The following is a 21,683-nucleotide window of genomic DNA, read 5'->3' on the forward strand; positions in this document are numbered from 1 at the left end:
CCTTCGTCACTAAACACTCTATCCCATCCCAGCTAAGGGACACACCCTTGGCCGTTGAGGCCATAGATGGTAGACCATTATCTGAACCTGTTATTTCTCATGAGACCTTACCCCTTAACTTAACTGTTGGTATCCTACACGAGGAGGGTATATCGCTTATGCTCATTTCATCCCCTTCTGTTCCTATAGTCTTAGGGTATCCTTGGCTTAAGAGACATAACCCCATTATTGATTGGGAATTGGGTGAAATAATCTCTTGGGGCCAGGGTTGCCGAGACAGGTGCTTACAGAAGGTCTCACCGGTTTGCGTAGCTGACACACTGGTTAATTCTACCCAGTCTTCTGACTTACAAATACCACCCCTATACCTGGATTTAAGGGCAGTCTTTGACAAGAAGAATGCTGACACTCTACCTTCACACAGGCCTTTTGACTGCAAGATCAGACTCTTGCCCGGTACCATGCCTCCGAGGGGCACGGTATATCCTTTATCTACTAAGGAGAACCTAGTCTTAGAGGAGTATATTCGTGAGAACCTGGATAAGGGATTCATTAGGAGATCCTCCTCCCCTGCCGGGGCCGGGTTCTTTTTTGTGAATAAGAAAGATGGTACATTAAGGCCTTGTATTGATTATCGGGGATTGAATAAAATAACTATCAGAAATGCCTATCCGATCCCTTTGATTACTGAGCTCTTTGATCGTTTAAAGGGCTCCAAAATTTTCACCAAGTTAGATCTCAGAGGGGCGTATAACTTGGTGAGAATCCAACAGGGAGACGAGTGGAAAACAGCTTTCAATACCCGTTACGGGCACTATGAGTACACGGTAATGCCTTTTGGTCTCTGTAATGCACCAGCAGTATTTCAGGATCTGATTAATGAGGTTCTTAGGGAGTTTCAACATGATTGCGTTATCGTATACCTAGATGATATACTTATACATTCTAGTGAGATTGAGACTCATCACAGACAAGTCAGAAGGGTATTACGCAAACTTCTACAACATGGATTATACTGCAAATTGGAGAAGTGTAGTTTCGACCAGTCTCAAATAAACTTCCTTGGGTACGTTATTTCTGGGGAAGGTTTTAAGATGGATCCGGTTAAACTCCAGTCCATTTTAGATTGGCCTTTGCCCAGGGGACTCAAGGCCATTCAGAGGTTTATTGGTTTCTCTAATTATTATAGGCGCTTCATTAAAGGTTACTCGTCTATTATTGCACCTATTACTAATATGACTAGACAAGGGGCTGACACTAAGACTTGGTCTACTGAAGCTCTCGTTGCTTTCAAAACACTCAAGGATCGTTTCTCTTCAGCACCGATTTTGGTTCACCCTGACACGTCTTTGCCTTTTCTACTCGAGGTAGACGCCTCGGAGACGGGTATAGGTGCTATCTTGTCTCAAAGATTAGGTGTGGATAAACCATTACATCCATGTGGGTTTTTTTCCAAAAAATTGTCTGGGCCTGAAAGCAGATATGACATTGGTGACAGGGAACTATTAGCGGTTATTATGGCCTTAAAGGAGTGGAGACATTTATTGGAAGGGACCTTGCATCCTGTTACTATTCTAACGGATCACAAAAACTTGTCTTATATTGGGGAAGCCAAGCGCTTATCCGCCAGGCAAGCTCGTTGGTCCTTATTTCTCACTCATTTCAATTATGTGCTCACCTATAGACCTGGTTCTAAGAACTCTAAGGCCGATGCTTTGTCTCGCCAGCATGAACCTTCTACTATATCTGAGGCGGTTTTGTCATCTGTAGTTCCCAAGAACAATATTATCGCCACCACGAATCTCAGGATACACTCTCTGTTGCTTGCTGAGATCATGAAAGTGCAGCATCTGGCTCCCAGACAGGTCCCCGGGGCAAGGCACTTCGTTCCTCCTGAACTTCAACCGGAACTGTTGCAATGCTTTCACAACAGCAAAGTGGCTGGGCATCCTGGCATACGCAAGACGTGTTCCTTGATTTCTAAAGATTTCTGGTGGCCTTCGTTACGTAAGGATATTAAGGATTTCGTCGGGGCATGTGAGGTCTGTATGAAGACTAAACAACCTCATACGCTTCCTTGTGGGCTCTTGCACCCCTTGGAGATCCCCGAGAGACCATGGTCTTGTCTGGCTATGGATTTAATTGTCGATTTACCTATTTCTAAAAAACAGACTGTTATTCTCACGGTGGTTGACAGGTTTACTAAGATGGCTCATTTCGTACCATTACCTAAACTTCCGTCTTCTCCCGAATTGGCTGAGATATTCGCAAAAGCGATTTTTCGTTTACATGGTATACCCTCCGAAATTGTCTCTGATAGAGGTTCCCAATTTGTTTCCCGTTTTTGGAAGTCCTTTTGTTCTCAATTGGGTATCAAACTGAATTTCTCTACTGCATATCATCCCCAGTCTAACGGAGCTGCTGAATGCACCAACCAAAAGATTGAGCAATATTTGCGTTGTTTTGTTTCCGAACACCAGGATGATTGGGTCGGTCTGATTCCTTGGGCGGAGTTTGCACACAACAATCTCGTTTGTGACTCTACTCGTTCTAGCCCCTTCTTCATGAACTATGGCTTTCATCCTCCTATTCTTCCCTCGGTTTCCCCTTCCCAAGGGGTACCGTCGGTTGATGTCCATGTTGCCAATTTGAAGAAGTTGTGGGATCAGACTCGACAAATTCTCCTTCATAATTCCACGTTGTTCAAACGACACGCAGACAAGCGTAGAAGGGCGGCTCCGGTTTTTATTCCAGGGGAGAGGGTGTGGTTGAGTACCAGAAATATTCGCTTGAAGGTTTCCTCTATGAAATTTGCGCCTTGCTTCATTGGTCCTTACAAGGTTCTGACTCAAATTAATCCCGTTGCGTATCGCCTTGCTCTTCCACCTGGCTTGCGCATCCCCAACTCCTTTCATGTTTCCTTGTTGAAGCCTCTAGTTTGTAACAGGTTTTACTCCGCTGTACCCTCTCCTCGCTCTGTTCAGGTTGAGGGCCAGGAGGAGTATGAGATCAACTCCATCCTCGATTCTCGTATTTCTCGGGGGAGGTTACAATATCTTGTGGACTGGAAAGGATATGGTCCGGAAGAGAGGTCCTGGGTGGTCCAGGAGGAGGTGCATGCTCCTCGCCTCCGCAGGGCTTTTCATTCCCGGTTTCCGTCTCGTCCCGGTTCCTTCCGCCCGGTGGGCGTTTCTGAGAGGGGGGGTACTGTCAGGGTACCTGTTGTCTCTACCTCAGAGGAGGTGAGATACTGAGAATTCCGTCCGCTCAGAGGAACTGACTCGCTCGTTCCTCGCGGTCGTTTCGGCCGTTTACACGCCGCGCGCCTCTGATCCGCCTCCTTTTTTGACGCGGCTCTAGTAGCCGACGTAATGACGATTTGCCGTTCCGACCTGTCAATCAGTCCTGAGCTCGAATCAGGATTCGTCGGGGGTGTGATCATCTATCTGGAACCAGGGTATATAATGAGGTTTTGTGTATTGGTTCATTGCCCTGTCGTGGTTCTAGCTAGTCTAGTCACTCAGCGCTCTTACCTCTGTTTTACTCTTTGGTTCTGACCCGGCTTGTTTATTCTACTCTGCTTACCTCTGTTACCCTTTTGACCCGGCTTGTCTCTCATTTACCTGCTCTCTCGTTCCCTCGACCTCGGCTTGTCTCTAGACCATTCTTTGCTTACTCCTTACGTTAGTCCGGCCATTCTAAGGTCCGGTATACGTACCTTCTACCTGTTTGTACTCTGCGTGTTGGATCCCTGTCCTGATCCTGACATTTACTTAGTATTCGTAAATGTGGCTGAAAGACCAATTTAGGTCTTTCAGCCTTTTGGTAGATACCGTGGGAATTAGGGAGTTATCTACCTAGCGGCTGCAAGATGCAGCCGCGGCAATGAATAGGATCGGAGTTTCATTCATTCATTCAAATGGAATTCCGATACGAACAAAGTCCCGAATTGCCTTCTAACACGAATGGAGAAACTGTTCTCATTCTGTTAGGACGCAATTCGGCAGTTTTGCCGGCGTTCTGTCTAAGTGACAGGACGTTCGGCAATACTGGCAGGAAGCATCGTGGGAACAGGGAGGAAAGCTAAGGGTTGTGGGAAAATTTCTCTGACCACCGGAAACGAAGCACACTTTGCTCCTCCGCTGGTCATAGCTAGTCATGGCGTAGGAAACCTCCATAAGAGAAATAGTCCCTACTTTGTCTTAAGTTTTAAAGAAAACTAGAGCAGATAGGAAGAAATGAAGAACAGATCCTGACAGAGGGAGAGAAGAGGAATTGATTGGGGAAAGGTAAGTTCGGCATGACAGTGCCGCTTTAATAGTTAAATACACTGACATTTTTTTTAAACTCAACACTTTTGTTTTTACCCCATTTTTCATGAACTTAACTCAAAGATCTAAGACTTTTTCTATGTACACAAAAGGCCTATTTATCTCTAATATTGTTCACAAATCTTTCTAAATCTGTGTTAGTGAGCACTTCTCCTTTGCCGAGATAATCCATCCACCTCACAGGTGTGGCATATCAAGATGCTGATTAGACAACATGATTATTGCAAAGGTGTGCCTTAGGCTTGCCACAGTAAACGGACACCCTAAAATGTGTGTTTTTACTGTATTGGAAGGCTGGGGGGGGGGGGGGGGGGCTGGGGTGAACAGTATTTGAGAGAAATAGGCCCTTTGTGTGCATAGAAAAAGTCTTAGATCTTTGAGTTCAACTCATGAAAAATGGGGGCAAAGACAAAAGTGTTTATAATTTGTTCAGTGTATATATGTAGAATGTGTGTGTGTGTGTGTGTGTGTGTGTGTATATATATATATATATATATATATATTATAAAAATAAATAAAATGTTTGTTTTTGTATATAATATGTGTGTGTGTGTGTGTATATGTGTATATATATATATATATATATATATATATATATATATATATATATATATATATATATGCACATACATATATGTGTATGTAATACGTGCGTGTGTGTGTGTGTGTATATATACACACACACTTTTATTTCCTATATATGTATAATATATTATAAAAGGATTAAAGCATTTTGTAATATATTATACATATAAGATGCAAATATATGATTGTATTATACGTCTACTTTGAGATATATCTCAAATTACACATTTAAATTGTAATCATATTTATGCGTTATATATGTATAATATATTCTAAAATGCTTTAAATTTTATAATATATTATACATATATAGAAAATAAAAGTGTGTGTGTATATATATACACACACACACACACACACACGCACGTATTACATACACATATTATATGTATGTTTATATATATATATATAATACTGGCACATTATATAAACATTATATACAAAAACAAACATTTTATTTATTTTTATATTATATATATATATATATATATATATATATATGTATATATAATGTTCGTTTTTGTATATAATATGTGTATGTGTGTGTGTATATATATATATATATATATATATATATATATATATATATATATATATATATATATATAAAAAAAGATCCAACCTCTGGCACTCAACCTCCAATAGTAATAATCCACAGACTTGTACCCGGGTGCATCCCAGCAGACATATAAACCAAAAATTGAAGACAGGAGCACTCTCTGGGAATTTCAAATTTATATTATCAAAAAATCACCACCTCTACATCAACGTTTCGACCCTTCAGGGCCTTTATCAAGATGATAACAGTGTCAAAAATGCCTATATATACAGTGAAACTAAATGTATAACTTACCCCATCTGTGTGAAAAGTTTTCTATCCACTTCCGTGTTCCGTGACTGTGCGCATGCGTATGGACGTGTATCCGTGCGTGATGACGTGCTCAAAATGCGACCCGGTGATTTTTAATGTATATATATGATATGCTTTAGGATTGGTACATCTAGCCTTTGTTAATTTATTAGATCTGGGCACCGTCACTCACTTTATCACTAGGGTTGGGAGGGGGCTTTAGATTGGTACATTAGATTGTCACTGGGGTGTGTGGGGCACTGGATTGGATTGTCACCGATTTCATAGGGTTTACACTACCATTGTTACATACACATTAGTCTTTGTACATACACTTTACACTGATTTCCACTGGACACACAGGCTCATATAGAAGATTTGGTTTTTTTTATATATACACACATTTTTCTTTCTTTGTTATAGATTCTCGAACTTAGTTCGTTGGCACATTTCCTACTGTATCTAGGTTTGATTTCAGGACTTAGGGCAGTTGTACAGTCAGAGGTTTAGCATGGGTAACTCATTGGATTGTATGATCTCCTCGGCTTGTATATGTACTTAATTCTCGGCTGGTCTATTTTGGACTTAGTATTTCTCTCCTCCTTGTAACATGCATGTCACGGGGGTGTATCCATGGGAACGGTTGTTTAGACACAGTAGGTGTCCGGTGCGCGTTATTATCACGTCAGCACGCACTACTGCACGTTTACACGCAGGCGCACCGGGTCGCATTTTGAGAACGTCATCACGCACGGATACACGTCCATACGCATGCGCACAGTCACGGAACACGGAAGTGGATAGAAAACTTTTCACACAGATGGGGTAAGTTATACATTTAGTTTCACTGTATATATAGGCATTTTTTGACACTGTTATTATCTTGATAAAGGCCCTGAAGGGTCAAAACGTTGATGTAGAGGTGGTGATTTTTTGATAATATAAATTTGAAATTCCCAGAGAGTGCTCCTGTCTTCAATTTTTGGTTTATATATATATATATATATATATATATATATATATATATGTATATATATATGTATATACACATACATATAATATGTGTATGTAATATGTGTGTGTGTGTGTGTGTGTATATATATACACACACACTTTTATTTCCTATATATGTATAATATATTATAAAATTTAAAGCATTTTAGAATATATTATACATATATAACGCATAAATATGATTACAATTTAAATGTGTAATTTGAGATATATGTGTATATATCTCAAAGTACACATATAATACAATCATATATATGCATCTTATATGTATAATATATTACAAAATGCTTTAATCCTTTTATAATATATTATACATATATAATATATGACAGCTCAGACAGTCCCCCTGCTGGCAGCTCCATAGACTCCTATTGCGGCCATGTGATCATGGTGATCACATGGCACTGGAGGGCCGGAGTGGCCAGAGTTGCTGCAGGGAGACTGCTGGGGTCTCAGGCAGTTCCCCCCCCTCCCCTCCCCCCCCGACCGGAATCACTGCGGATCGCCGGTCCAGGTAAGTAAATGGCTTCTATTTGCCACTGACGCACCAGGTACGTCAGAGGTCGTTGACAAGTGTTTTTTGTCAAGAAGGGGTTAAATAAATTCTATCAGAACTCAGAGCATTTAATCTCATCGAAGAGACCTGCGTGCAGTGTCCCTGTCCCCATAACTCTTTAGCTGCAAATATTGCGTGGTTAAGACTGCCTCTCATGCCTGGGGACCTTGGGGCTGAGAAGAGGTAAATGTTAAAAGGATTTTTTTAACCCTTCCAACACTGCAAGGGAGGCAGTGGATATTTACCTTAGTTCATAGGAACACTATAGCGTTAGGAATACAGTTCCTAAAGTACACCCACACTTATCATATCATAATATAATTGAAATATAATTAAGTGTGAGAAATTAAGAAATTATGTTATTTTCCAAGATTCCAAAATTTTCAAGTTCAGGATGTGAATACAATAAAATACTAGCCAAAAAAAAAAAACAGACATATCAGCATTCCATGATGTCCCATTAGTACAACTATGACCCCCAACATACAGGTTTGCATGTTTTTTTCAAGTTACAGGACCAAATATGACCCACAGTCTTCATTTATAGGTTTTTGACAAATTGATTTTCTGGGTCTATGTTGCCTTTGAGGCAGTATGGCAACCTGGTTAATAACATTTCCACCATTATGGCATACCATTTTCAAAAGTAGGCACCTCAGAGTATTTCAAATTGCACATTTTAAGTTGTTTTGTTGTAGCCACTTTATCACTAATGCAGGCCATATTTAGTGGTTATACATTTGTTTTTGCTTTTTTCACACACACAAACTCCATTTTCACAGGGAATTTCATAATCCTGATAAGTGCTATCACAATAAAGCCTCAATATTTGCATTTAATATTCTCTAATATTCTCTAATAATGGCAACTGATAATGTAGATTTAGTCGCAGTTACTGAGACATGGTATAATGAGAATAATGACTGGGACATAGCAATACCAGGGTACTCTTTATATAGAAAAGACAGGGAAGGCAAGAAAGGAGGAGGGGTGGCCCTGTATGTGAAGGATAGCATAAAATCTAGCCTAATAAAAGTTAGCGAGGCGAACATAGAGTCTGTTTGGGTTACGTTAGAATTTGGTAATCAGTAGTTGAGGAAATAGCTAAAATGACAATGAAGGGGGAAGTTATCATCATGGGTGACTTTAATCTTCCTGATGGGAATTGGAAAACAAAATTAGTTGCTTGTGCTAGGAGCACACATATTCTAAACTCCCTTCTGGGATTGTCTCTAAAACAAGTCGTTGAGGAGCCAACTCGTAAAGAGGCCATACTAGATTAGTGTTAACAAATGGAGATTTGGTATCAGATATAACTGTAGGTGAAAGTTTAGGATCCAGTGATCATCAGTAAGTGTGGTTTAATATAAGAACAGTGACTGAGTCACACCACAGAAAAACAATTGTTTTAGACTTTAGAAAAACAGACTTTTCTAAAATTAGAATATGTGTAAAGGAGTCATTATTAGATTGGAGCAATTTAAATGGAGTCCAAGAGAAATGGGATTATTTAAAAGTTGCACTGCTGAAGGCAACAGAAAATTGCATTAGGCTTGTCAGTAAAAGCAAAAAATTCAAGAAACCACTGTGGTACTCTGCAGATGTAGCCAAAATAGTAAAAAAACAAAATGTTAGCATTTAGTAATTATAAGAAAACCCAGAGTGAGGAAGACAGAATGCTCTATAAGATCAGGCAGAAAGAGGCTAAGCAAGTTATAAGAGCTTCCAAATAAAAGGGGACACAAAATTTTTTAGATACATAAATGAGAAAAGGAAAGTAAAACAAGGATTAGTTAGATTAAAAACAAAAGAAGGAAGGTATGTAGATGAGGATAAAGGTCTAGCTGACGGCCTCAATGAATATTTTTGTTCAGTATTTACAGAGGAAAATGAAGGAAAGGGACCTCAGTTAGGAAAAAGGACAAATAAGTAATTTGTTATGTGTGAGTTTACAGAGGAGGAGGTTATATTTCAACTGTCAAAAGTAAAGACAAATACGTCAATGGGACCTGATGGAATACACCCAAAGTTATTAAACGAGCTTAGTGGTGTACTAGCAAAACCATTAACAGATTTATTTAACCAATCAATGTTAACAGGAGTAGTCCCAGAAGATTGAAAGTTAGCGAATGTTGTGCCCATTCACAAGAAAGGTAGTAGGGAGGAGTCAGGCAACTATAGGCCAATAAGCCTTACTTCAGTAGTGGGGAAAGTAATGGAAACCATGTTAAAGGATAGGATTGTTGAACATCTAAAAATACAGGGATTTCAATATTCCAATATTGTTGAATGGGTAAGGCAGTGGCTTAGTGACAGGCAACAGAGGGTTGTAGTCAATGGAGTATATTCGAAGCATGGGCTTGTCAGCAGTGGGGTACCTCAGGGATCTGTATTTGGACCCATTCTCTTTAATATTTTTATTAGTGATATTGCAGAAGGTCTTGATGGTAAGGTATGTCTTTTTGCTGATGATACTAAGATATGTAAGAGGGTTGATGTTCCAGGAGGGATAAGCCAAATGGTAAATGATTTAGGTAAACTAGAAATATGGTCAGACTTGTGGCAACTGACATTTATGTGGATAAGTGCAAGATAATGCATCAGAGTACAGAATATTTGATAGAGTCCTAACCTCAACATCTGAGGAAAGGGATTTAGGCTTGATTATTTCTGATGACTTAAAGGTAGGCAGACAATGTAATAGAGCAGCAGGAAATGCTAGCAGAATGCTTGGTTGTATAGGGAGAGGGATTAGCAGTAGAAAGAGGGAAATGCTCATGCCATTGTAGAGAACACTGGTGAGACCTCACTTGGCGTATTGTACACAGTACTGGAGACCATATCGCCAGAAGGATATTGATACTTTAGAGAGAGTTCAGAGAAGGGCTACTAAACTGGTTCATGAATTGCAGAATAGCTTGGAGGAAAGACGAGACAGGGGGGATATGATAGAAACATTTAAATACTTAAAGGGAATCAACACAATAAAGGAGGAGACCATATTTAAAAGAATACAAACTACCACAACAATAGGACATAGTCTTAAATTAGAGGGACAAAGGTTTAAAACTAATATCAGGAAGTATTACTTTACTGAGAGGGTAGTGGATGCATGGAATAGCCTTCCAGCTGAAGTGGAAGAGGTTAATACAGTGAAGGAGTTTAAGCATGCGTGGGATAGACATAAGGCTATCTTAGATATAAGAGACTAATGAAAGTATTTTAGAAAATCGGGCAGACTAGATGGGCCGAATGGTTCTTATCTGCCGTCACATTCTAGGTTTCTATGTTTCTATTTTGAGTTGTTTGGTCTAGCCATTTTATCACAAATATAGCACACAAAACAATTAAACTCTGGAACAGTTCTCTATAACATCAGCAGGTCTACCAAGGTTCTTTCTTATTGACTAAAGTAGCAATATAGGATATCAGATAAGATAAGTGAATAATAAAAATAAGAAAAAAAATAAAACAAAAACCAGAGTCAAATGGTAGAGTATATTTCACTATCTAGACTGGAATAGAAGTGGAGAGGAACTCACATGTAATAGAGCTTCAAAACCTACTTTAGGATTCAGCACGTGGGATATACTGGTGTCTTCTTACACTTGGTATGAATTCCTCAGCAAATTATGTAATGGGAACCTTCAGCTAGGTGTAATCAGCAGAATATGTAAATCCCAAAACACAAAATCTAGTGCTCTCTGAGCAATTTATGGTATTGCTCAATCCTTAAAGCTTTAGTGCATAGTGTCTCCACCAAGGACATAGTCAATGCAGAGTAGTTAAAGATGAGAGGGCATCCAGGAGCAGAATAAAAACTTAGCTCTATTATAAATTGGTATAAAAATAATATGTAGTAAAATATGCAATAAAAACATTAACATGTTGCACCGTCTCAAACGGTGGCAACTTTTTTATACCAGGTTTTTGTTTTACAGTGAACCAGATAAAGCTGAATACACTAGTACATGGAACATTTTTGTGACAGATTTTCAATTAGGGGTATAATTGTGTAGAAGGTCATACGGGGAGGCATTTCTGGGGGGGTACGGGATATTATCATTGAAATAAAGGAAACAGAGAAGCTGTTCATACCTATGCCTCTTCGGAGTCTTTTGGATCAACAGCAAAAACAAATGTGAGAAAGCCTGAACTTAATGGACACATGTCTCTTTTCAGCTCTGTAACGATGAGTCCCTGGAAAATAGATTGGTAGCTATGATGGGGTGCTCATGCCAGTAAATCCTGTTAACTGACATCAGCGCCAAAAACTTTCTCAATTCAGTGTGGTTAGTGGGTGATTCATATTCTTCCTGCTGTAGTGAGCTTTGGGCTTGACAGTGAGATATTGGCTGGCATACATATTATTTCTCACAACCATAAGCTCAAAGATGACATCCGCCATGAACAGGTTTAAATATCAACTCATGTTGTAATGCCAGGGGTTACCAAAAATGGGGTATTTCTGGGCAATTAAATTTTGTAGTACAAAGTTATACAAAGACACAATGTGGTGTTCTGAGTGTATCCTGATAGGTGGTGTTACGGTGGGAGTACCATCACCTAAATGCTTGCTTATGCACTCTATAAGACATATCTGTCAGATATGCCAAACGAGTTACTCTCCTCTGACTCACTTGTCAGTGTTGCTTACACCTCTTCTGCTGTGAAATAACCAGCCATGTTGACTTTCAAAGTACTGAGATCACAGTATTAACACTATGATCAGCAGTGAAATGGTTAAATCTAGCGATGATTTAAAAACATATATATATATATATTATTATTTTTTATCACAGTTACAATTTGGAACCTAAATGATCCTTCTGCTTCTCTCATCTTAGATTAAAGTGTAGGAAAAGAGGATCAAAAAATGTCACAGTCCACGATACAATTTATTAGTTGTCACATTCTATCAGTGGATACAAAAAAGGGAATTCAGGGCACACTTAGAACATGCTTTTTTCAGGATTGGTGCTGCCATTGAGTATTACGGCAGGGGGTTGAGGGGACAAGAACATTAGGATGTGTCATTATGTCCTAATTGTCTGAAAGCCCATGCTTTTCAGGACGTAATGACACATCCTAATGGCGGGAATGAGTTAACCAAATATACAAGCCAAAATGAAGCAAGACAAACTCTGAAAAGTACGTAATAAATATTTATAAACTTGGTCAGAGTGCATTGTTGGCACATCTCTTTTAGCTAAGGGAATTACGTCAGGCTCTTCCCCCCTCCTTCTTACCAACCCATTTCAGTTTTATACCAGTGATAACTGATCAAACTCCTTAATTTCCTCCTCTGTTAGGATATTGCAAAGTGAAGAGATCTTCCAATCTGTCAGGCATACTCAATGCATTTTTTTCAGCATTCCTAGGGATATGATACTGATTTGTTAGATGAGACTACTTTCTCATTCAAAACTATAGCTTTTGAATAAGACGGTTGTCTAAAAGTGATGCATGTCCCTTCAATTGCTTATAATTTGTTTGGCTTGTCCTGCTATAAAGGGATTTGTCCAATGTTGCCCTTTAAAAAACTCATAAATTTTTCTCTTAATCTGTCTTTCGAATGTCTATTCTACATATACTTACATACTTTTGTATCACTCTTATCTTTTTTAATTTTTTATGTTAACAATACATTAATTATTTCTTCTCAAAATAATGACAGATACAAGTGGGAGTTATCCAGGCCACTGAATTACCTGCACTGGACATGGGAGGCACTTCAGACCCTTATGTGAAGGTGTTTTTCTTGCCAGATAAGAAGAAGAAGTATGAAACTAAAGTTCATCGCAAGACACTAAATCCCATCTTCAATGAGACATTCACTTTCAAGGTTAACATACAATTATTAAGATTTATGAAATACCTTGTATAATATCTTTATTTGTGGTGCAAATTGCATTTCAAGCATAATGTCACTTCTAGCACTCCATAATTAAAGTCATTGCATTATTATTATTATTATTATTTATAAAGCGCCAACAAATTTTGCTGCGCTATACAGTGAGTCGACTAACAGACACGTATTTGTGACCAGTAGAGTAAGATGCACAGAAACAGAGGGGTTAAGGGCCCTGCTCAATGAGGGAGTGGGGTATAGTGACAGAAAAGTGATTATCATTCAGTGTGGTTTAATATAAGAACAGTGACGAAGTAACACCACACAAAAACAAAAGTTTTAGACTTTAGAAAAACAGACTTTTCTAAAATTAGAATATGTGTAAAGGAGTCATTATCAGACTGGAGCAATTTAAATGGAGTCCAGGAGAAATTTGACTATTTAAAAGTTGCACTGCTGAAGGCAACAGAAAATTGCATTAGGCTTTTCAGTAAAATGTTGGCACAATAATAAAAAATAAAAAAGTTAGTATTTAGCAATTATAAAAAACACCAGAGTGAGGAAGACCGAATAATCTATAAGATTAGGCAGAAAGAGGCTAAGCAAGTTATAAGAGCTTCCAAATCACACACAGAAGAGAAAATAGCACAGTCAGTAAAAAAGAGGACAAAACATTTTTAGATACATAAATGAGAAAAGGAAAGTAAAACAAGGATTAGTTAGATTAAAAACAAAAGAAGGAAGGTATGTAGAAGAGGCTAAAGGTCTAGCTGAAAAAATGAATATTTTTGTTAAGTATTTACAGACGAAAATGAAGGAAAGGGGCCTTGGTTAGGAAAAAGGACAAATGAGTCATCTGTTACGTGTGAGTTTACAGAGGAAGAGTTTCTATTTCAACTGTCAAAAGTAAAGATAAATAAGTCCATGGGACCTGATGAATACACCCAAAGTTATTAAAAGAGCTTAGTGGTGTACTAGCAAAACCATTAACAGATTTATTTAACCAATTATTGTTTAACAGGAGTAGTCCCAGAAGATTGGAAGTTAGCGAATGTTGTGCCCATTTACAAGAAAGGTAGTAGGGAGGAGTAAGGCAACTATAGGCACACTAAGCCTTACTTCAGTAGTGGGGAAAGTAATGGAAACCATGTTAAAGGATAGGATTGTTGAACATTAAAAAACACATGGATTTCAAGATCAGAGACAACATGGGTTCAGGGAGATCATGCCTGTAGCGGAGTAGCAGTATAATCTACGGTATCTCCTCTGGTAGTCAGGATAAAGCAGGTAAAACACATGCAGCGTAATAATAATCCCTCTTCCCCAAGGACTAGACGGCACATAGTCTGGGAGTCAACTGTCATTTTTATTCCAGGGTCACAGTATTTATGCAAGACTCCATGCAAGAGGTTTCCTGAATGACATTGCAGGGGTTTTACTACAGAGGACTTAGCCTGCAAGGCTGTTTCCCAGCATGCCTTGCTGTACAGGAGAGATAATTGTGCAAGAATGTACTGTTAATCACATTGACTCTCCATACAGCAAAATATACAGTTTTACATAAAAATACATAACTTATATTGTGACGAGACCAATCTCGCCACATTGCATTGGAGGAGCCTGGTTGCCCGCCTGCTGCCTTTGGATTATGGACCGGCAGCTAAAGGGTTAATTTTATTGTGCAGAAGGATTTATTTCCTACTTTCTGCACAGCCGTTTGGTAGATTCTATCTACCGAACAAACATCTTGTTTGCAACCTCCCCAGAGCCGTGGGAAGCCGGCCGGCGCCGTTAATTGGCCACCCAGAAGCTGGAGTGTGCCCTCCATTTACCTCCCTGTATCTGCGGTTAACCGCAGCTTAATTGATTGTTACTGGGTGTCCGCTGTTACACTTAGCGGCCGCTAGGTGGCGGTGTTCTGGAGCTCCCCGGGCAGCCAGCGCTTTTCTGCCCGGCTTTCATGCACCAAACCCGGACACTTTTACGTGCAGGCACCGCTGAACCTCCAGCCCCTGGTTCTAATTCATACTGATTTAACGAATGCATGTAAATTCGGTATTTTATGTTGGAGGGATGTTTTAACCCAGATAGCTATGCCATGGAGCCAATTCGTGTAATTAGAGACTCTGGCTCCATGGCAATTAAACTGTATTCGTGTGGTCTGAGTGCCATTCACCTAATAATGTGCACTCAGACCTGAGCTACCTGGGGATATGTTACATGTCTGTGTTTTATGTTTAAAATGTGTCTTTGTGTATTTTAAAGTGATAGTCTGTCTTTGTGTCCCCACGTGTGTAATGGAGTTTTGCCTTTGTCCGGGGAGATAATTGAATTACTTCTCCAGGGCAGAGGGGAGGAAGCCAGGATGCATTGTGGGAATGTTTTACTGCTGTATGTCTGTAATTGGTACTTGTCTGTCCATTGTTACAGTCTTCCATTTGGTCCCCTAGGGGAGTGTCCACCAGGTGGGAGACCTGCATAAATACAGGGGCAGGTAGCCCTCAATAAACAGACCACTGCTTGACCCTCAACACGGAGCCTTGTCTCGTTCTTGGGGGGATTCACTGTATGCTGATAGGGACTGACTGCCAGGAGTGTAAGCCGCTTGGGAGCTTTTCCTGTTCCTCTGCTAGCAGCTATTCGTGAGGTTCCAGTTCGGGAGTTTGGAGTGCTACCTTATTCCCTTGTATGCAGTTCGGGAGTTTGGTGCATTCACTTATATCCAATTCGTGAGTTTTGGTGATTCTACAGTAGCTGTGCCTGTTTGTGAAAAGGGGATTATCGCCTAAACGGATTTAAACCCCTTGTCTGCTGAAACGGTCCGTTACAATTGGTGGCAAGCGGCGGGATCATTCCTACAGCCAGAAAGACCGCTACAGAACACCATTTCTTTGGATTTACAATTTGAGGGCAACGCATGTCTGAGTACAGTGACCCTGACAGCACCAGGATGGAACCAGTAGTGGAGTACGATGAGGGTGACATGGATGACCGGGATGCATTAAGGAAAGGCATCTGGTACCAGGCCCTGGATAATGTACAATACCAGCGGGGTGAGAGTCTCCCTAGTGAAGAGCAGCGGTTGCAGAAGCAAGTGGCCCTGCGGATGCCCTTCCTGGGAGAGGAAGGAATTCTACAGTAGCTGTGCCTGTTTGTGAAAAGGGGATTATCGCCTAAACGGATTTAAACCCCTTGTCTGCTGAAACGGTCCGTTACAAATATAATATAATCAGCCAAATTCTACACACTGCATATAAAACGAGCATTGCAACAGTTAACGAAATATTCACCCTAAGTGTCCAGAAGTGGCTAGGTTTGCCACAATGCCAAACTAATCTTATTAATTTTTTTGATTGGGTAACTAAAATAAAAGATCAGGGTGGTGCAGTAGTCATTGCTTACCTAGATTTCAGTAATGCTTTTGACACTGTTGCACATAGAAGGCTTATCAATAAACTGCAATCTTTAAGTTTGGATTCCAGTATTTTTGAATGGGTAAGGCAGTGGCTGAGTGACAGGCAACAGAGGATTGTAGTCAATGGAGTATATTCGAAGCATTGGCTTGTCACTAGTGGGATACCTCAGGGATCTGTATTTGGACCCATTCTCTTTAATATTTTTATTAGTGATATTGCAGAAGGTCTTGATGGTAAGGTATATCTTTTTGCTGATGATACTGTAACGGACCGTTTCGCTCACAAGGGGATAAAAAACGTTTAGGCAATAATCCCCTTCCAGATAGACCAGCAGCTACTGCAATCACCAACCTCCCGAACTCCAAACTGCACGAATTCACCAACTCCCGAACAGGAAACACACGAACCCTGGAAGCAGCCGAACAGGAAAAGCCATACGAACAACTTATACTCCTGGCAATCGGCATACAGTCAAATTCCCCCCAAGAATGAGACGACACTTCACCTTCAGGGTTAAGCAGCAACTACTGGGGCTACTACTGGGGCTAACTGCCCGGCTTTTATGCAGGTTTCCCACCTGGTGGACACTCCCCTACGGGACCAGATGGGAAACTGGGAAACATATTGGCCACGGACCAATCACAGACATACAACTTTAAACAATCCCTCAATGCATCACAATCGCTCCCCTCTGGCCTGGAGATAATTGGGGAAGTAATCCAAGTATCTCCAAGGACAGAGACAAAACTCCATTACCCACATGGCAGACAAAAAGACAGTAAAAGACATAAAATTACATTCTGATACATTTAGTACGTAAAACATATACATTCTACATATCTCCAGATAGCTTAGATCTGAGCGCACATTACTACCGAATGGCGCTCAGATCACATACATACAATTTAAATGCCATGGAGCCAAAGTCTTTCACATAGTCTTTCGTTACACGAATGGGCTCCATGGCTTAGCTATCTGGGTTAACATATTCACATATCCCAAAGTACCGACTGAACCGGTGTTCGACACCAAGGGCACGAATAGGAACCAGGGGGCGGACGGCTCAGCGGTGTTCGCGCAAGTAAGTGTCCATTTTCAGTTCCACTGTGTTAGCGCTGAACACCGCTAGCCGTTCGAGACTTAAAATGGCCGCTGCCACATGTTCGGCAAACGTACAAAGGCCACCCAGCGTTCATCAATTAAGCTGCGGTTAACTGCAGCTTCTGGGCGGTCAATTGACGGCACACTCCATCTCCTAGGTGGTCCCTCTACCGAACACCCTGGCAGAAAGGCACGAATCTGGTCCATAGTCCAAAGGGAGTAGGCGAGCAACCGGGCTTCTCCAGTTCACAGTGGCGAGGTTGGTTTCGCCACAGATACTAAGATATGTATTACGGTTGATGTTCCAGGAGGGATAAGCCAAATGGCAAATGATTTAGGTAAACTAGAAAAATGGTTAGAGTTGTGGAATATACATAAGGCTATCCTAACTGTAAGTTAAGGCCATGGCCGATTGGTTCTTATCTGCTGTCACATTCTATGTTTCTATGGAAATAAAAAAAAACAGGACACTCATTGGGGGGGAGGGGGCAGGATACGTAAATAGCGTTTTCACAACTATGGTCTCAGGAATACATACTATAGTGCTCCTTTAAGCAAATTGAAGGGACATTCTGGTTACCATAACATCTTCATTTAAATGAAAATGATGATGCCAGGAGGCCCCGGGGACTCTTTTTCCTTTTTTTAACCCCCCTCCCGCCTCCATTACATCCAATTGACCCCCTAGTCACCCCCAAATGCCCCTAAGCCCCCCAGATTACCTATTTTTTATTCTTTATTTTCTGCCCTGATCTATATTCAGGGCGCCGCCATCTTTGTGTGGGTAGGTGAAGTCCCTGTGGGACACGTCATCTGCCCTCACTAGACAGACTGTGAGATTCCCGCACATGCCCAGTGAAACACCTGGACATGCGAACAGGAATTTCACCTATTCATTCATTCATCAGACAGACGAATGAATAGAAAAAATCAAATGAACAAACACACACAGAATATCAGTGTTCGTTTTCTCGTTCAGTTTATTACAAGGAGGGAGCTACCGGCGTGCAGCTCCCTCCTTGTAATATGTAAAGACAGAAGCGGCAGGGAGCTGTGCTCCCCACCACTTCATAAGCCCCCCCAGGTCCCCCCTCACTCTATGCCCCCATTTCAAGCCATCCAATCAGAGTTCTCTGTGTCATTTTACATAGCGTGGGAACGTTCTTTTGAATTTTCCCACGTGGGGTAAAATGACACAGAGCACTCTGATTGGCTTAAACCAACCAACCAGAGTGTTCTAAGCCTAATTGCAGGGCGGGGCTCAGTACACGGCGTGCCCTCGAAGGGCGAACAAGGATTAATTTTTTTTTTAGCGCTCGTTTTTTTTTTTTTTTGCGACGGGTATGATGGATTTTTATTTGCCCTTTTTGGGGGCTGAAGAAAGAAGATTTTAGAAAAAAGAAGACGTCAAATGGTAATTTTTATTTTTTTTACGGGTTAGTTATTTTATTCCCCCTCACTATTTTTAGGGTGAGGGGGTCGGTAGGGGATAGTTTGTTTTGGTTGGGGGCGGTGGTGACTAGGGGCTTGGGACCCCTTGTCACCTTGATTGGGGGGGGGGAGGTGTTTCATTTAGGGTCTCCACGGGTGGGGCCGGGGGGGGAGGACAGTAGGTCCCCCCCTTATTGTTTTATTAGGGCCCCCACCCACCGCACAGGGGTGGGGGCCAGTGGGGGAGGACAGTAGGCCCCCCCCCTTATTGTTTTATTAGGGCCCCCACCCACCGCTCAGGGGTGGGGGCCGGGGGGAGGACAGTAGGTCCCCCCATATCTTTATTTAGGGCCCCCACCCACCGCTCAGGGGTTGGGGCCAGGGAGGAGGACAGTAGGTCCCCCCCTTATTGTTTTATTAGGGCCCCCACCCACCGCGCAGGGGTGGGGGCCAGGGGGGAGGACAGTAGGTGTCCCCCCTTATTGTTTTATTAGGGCCCCCACCCACCCACCGCGCAGGTGTGGGGGCCAGGGGGGAGGACAATAGGTCCCCCCCACCTTTATTTAGGGCCCCCACCCTATATTTATTTATAGTGTCCCCCACCCTTTATTTAGGGCCCCCACCAGGGGGGAGGACAGTAGGTCCCCCACCTTTATTTAGGGCCCCCACCCTATTTAGGTGTGTCCCCTTATTGTTTTATTAGGGCCCCCACCCACCCACTGCGCAGGTGTGGGGGCCAGGGGGGAGGACACTAGGTCCCCCCCACCTTTATTTAGGGCCCCCACCCTATATTTATTTATAGGGTCCCCCCACCCTTTATTTAGGGCCCCCACCAGGGGGGAGGACAGTAGGTCCCCCCACCTTTATTTAGGGCCCCCACCCTATTTAGGTGTCCCCCCTTATTGTTTTATTAGGGCCCCCACCCACCCACTGCGCAGGTGTGGGGGCCAGGGGGAGGACAATAGGTCCCCCCCACCTTTATTTAGGGCCCCCACCCTATATTTATTTATAGGGTCCCGCCCACCCTTTATTTAGGGCCCCCACCAGGGGGGAGGACAGTAGGTCCCCCCACCTTTATTTAGGGCCCCCACCCTATTTAGGTGTCCCCCCTTATTGTTTTATTAGGGCCCCCACCCACCCACCGCGCAGGGGTGGGGGCAGGACACCAGCCGCGCAGGGGGGGGGTTATTAGGTTTTTTTGTTTTTTACAGTGAGCAGCTATAGGCTGCTCACTGCTTACTACACATGCCCCTACTCGCGATATAGCGAGTAGGGGCATATTATTTACTAATACTATGTAATTTTTACTTAGTATTAGTAAATTTGGCTGAAAGACCAATTTAGGTCTTTCAGCCTTTTAGTAGTTAGCTCCCTGATACCGTGGGAATTAGGGAGTTATCTACTAAGCGGCTGCAAGATGCAGCCGCGGCAATGAATAGGATCGGAGTTTCATTCATTAGAATGAAATTCCGATACGAACAAAGTACCGAATTGCATCCTAACACGAATGGAGAAACTCTTCTCATTCTGTTAGGATGCAATTCGGCAGTTTTGCCGGCGTTCTGTCTAAGTGACAGGATGTTCGGCAATACTGACAGGAAGCATTGTGGGAACAGGGAGGAAAGCTAGGGATCATGGGAAAATTGCTCTGACCAGCGGAAATGAAGCACACTTTGCTCCTCCGCTGGTCAGAGCTGGTCAAGCAGAGGAATCCTCCATAAGACAAAGAGTCTTTGTCTTATGATTTTAAAGAAAACTAAAGAAGACAGGAAGAAAAGAATAACAGATCCCGGGAGAGGGGGAGAAGAGGAAGAGATTAAGGAAAGGTAAGTTCGGCATGACAGTGCCGCTTTAAACTGCTCTCACATGGTTTAAACTCAAAGGCTTGCTTCTGCTCCAGATATCCAGGTGGTATTCGGCTTCTGAAATGGAGTGTCAGGAAGTGCAGATTGACGCCAGACATAGGTGCCGCTGATTGGCTAGAGTGGTCAGCTGACGCTCTAACCCAATCGCTAGTTCCTGGTTTATAAAAATGTTTTACTTTTTTATGAATGGGGATCTAGTGATTGGCTTAGAGTGCCAGCTGACCAATCTGCGGCACCCCTACCAGCGGCACTCTGTGCTTTCTGACACTCAGTAAATAAAAGTGAACACATTAACACTGATATATATTTTACCTGGGGAGATGAGAAGGTCCAAAGTTTTCCTGCCAGGCCAAGTCTTGTGATGTGGTGTCCAGAATGAAGTGAAGGGATCACTTCACTTGTCCTTCCTGCTCCAATCTTCTTTTCTTCTCCTTCATTTGACACAATCTTCTTTTTATTCTGACACTGTCTTCTCTTCTCCTTGGCTCCTTCTACTCCTTTACCTTTCAGCTTTTTTTGCGCCCATCTGCTCCTTTCTCTTTCTGATCCCTTTCTGCTACTTTTGCTCCCTTCTGACCATTCCTGCTCCTTGCTGCCCCTTCCTGCTACTTGCAGACCCTTCCAGCTCATTTCTGTTCCTTTATGCTCCTTCTCCTACTTTACTTTAGTGCTCCTTCTGCCCC

At 41.8% G+C, this 21,683-nt stretch overlaps 1 protein-coding gene across 1 annotated transcript in view; it reads left to right on the forward strand.

Moving 5' to 3' along the window:
* SYT2 (synaptotagmin 2) overlaps positions 1 to 21,683 on the forward strand; it is a 470,295-nt gene that overhangs the window by 260,032 nt on the left and 188,580 nt on the right. The window contains exon 5 of the mRNA XM_063453184.1: positions 13,014 to 13,181. Coding sequence (XP_063309254.1) covers positions 13,014 to 13,181 — 168 coding nt within the window. The remainder of the gene's footprint in view (positions 1 to 13,013; positions 13,182 to 21,683) is intronic.

This window comes from Pelobates fuscus, chromosome 1 (genome assembly GCF_036172605.1).
Source record: "Pelobates fuscus isolate aPelFus1 chromosome 1, aPelFus1.pri, whole genome shotgun sequence".
NCBI classification, from domain to species: Eukaryota; Metazoa; Chordata; class Amphibia; order Anura; family Pelobatidae; genus Pelobates; species Pelobates fuscus.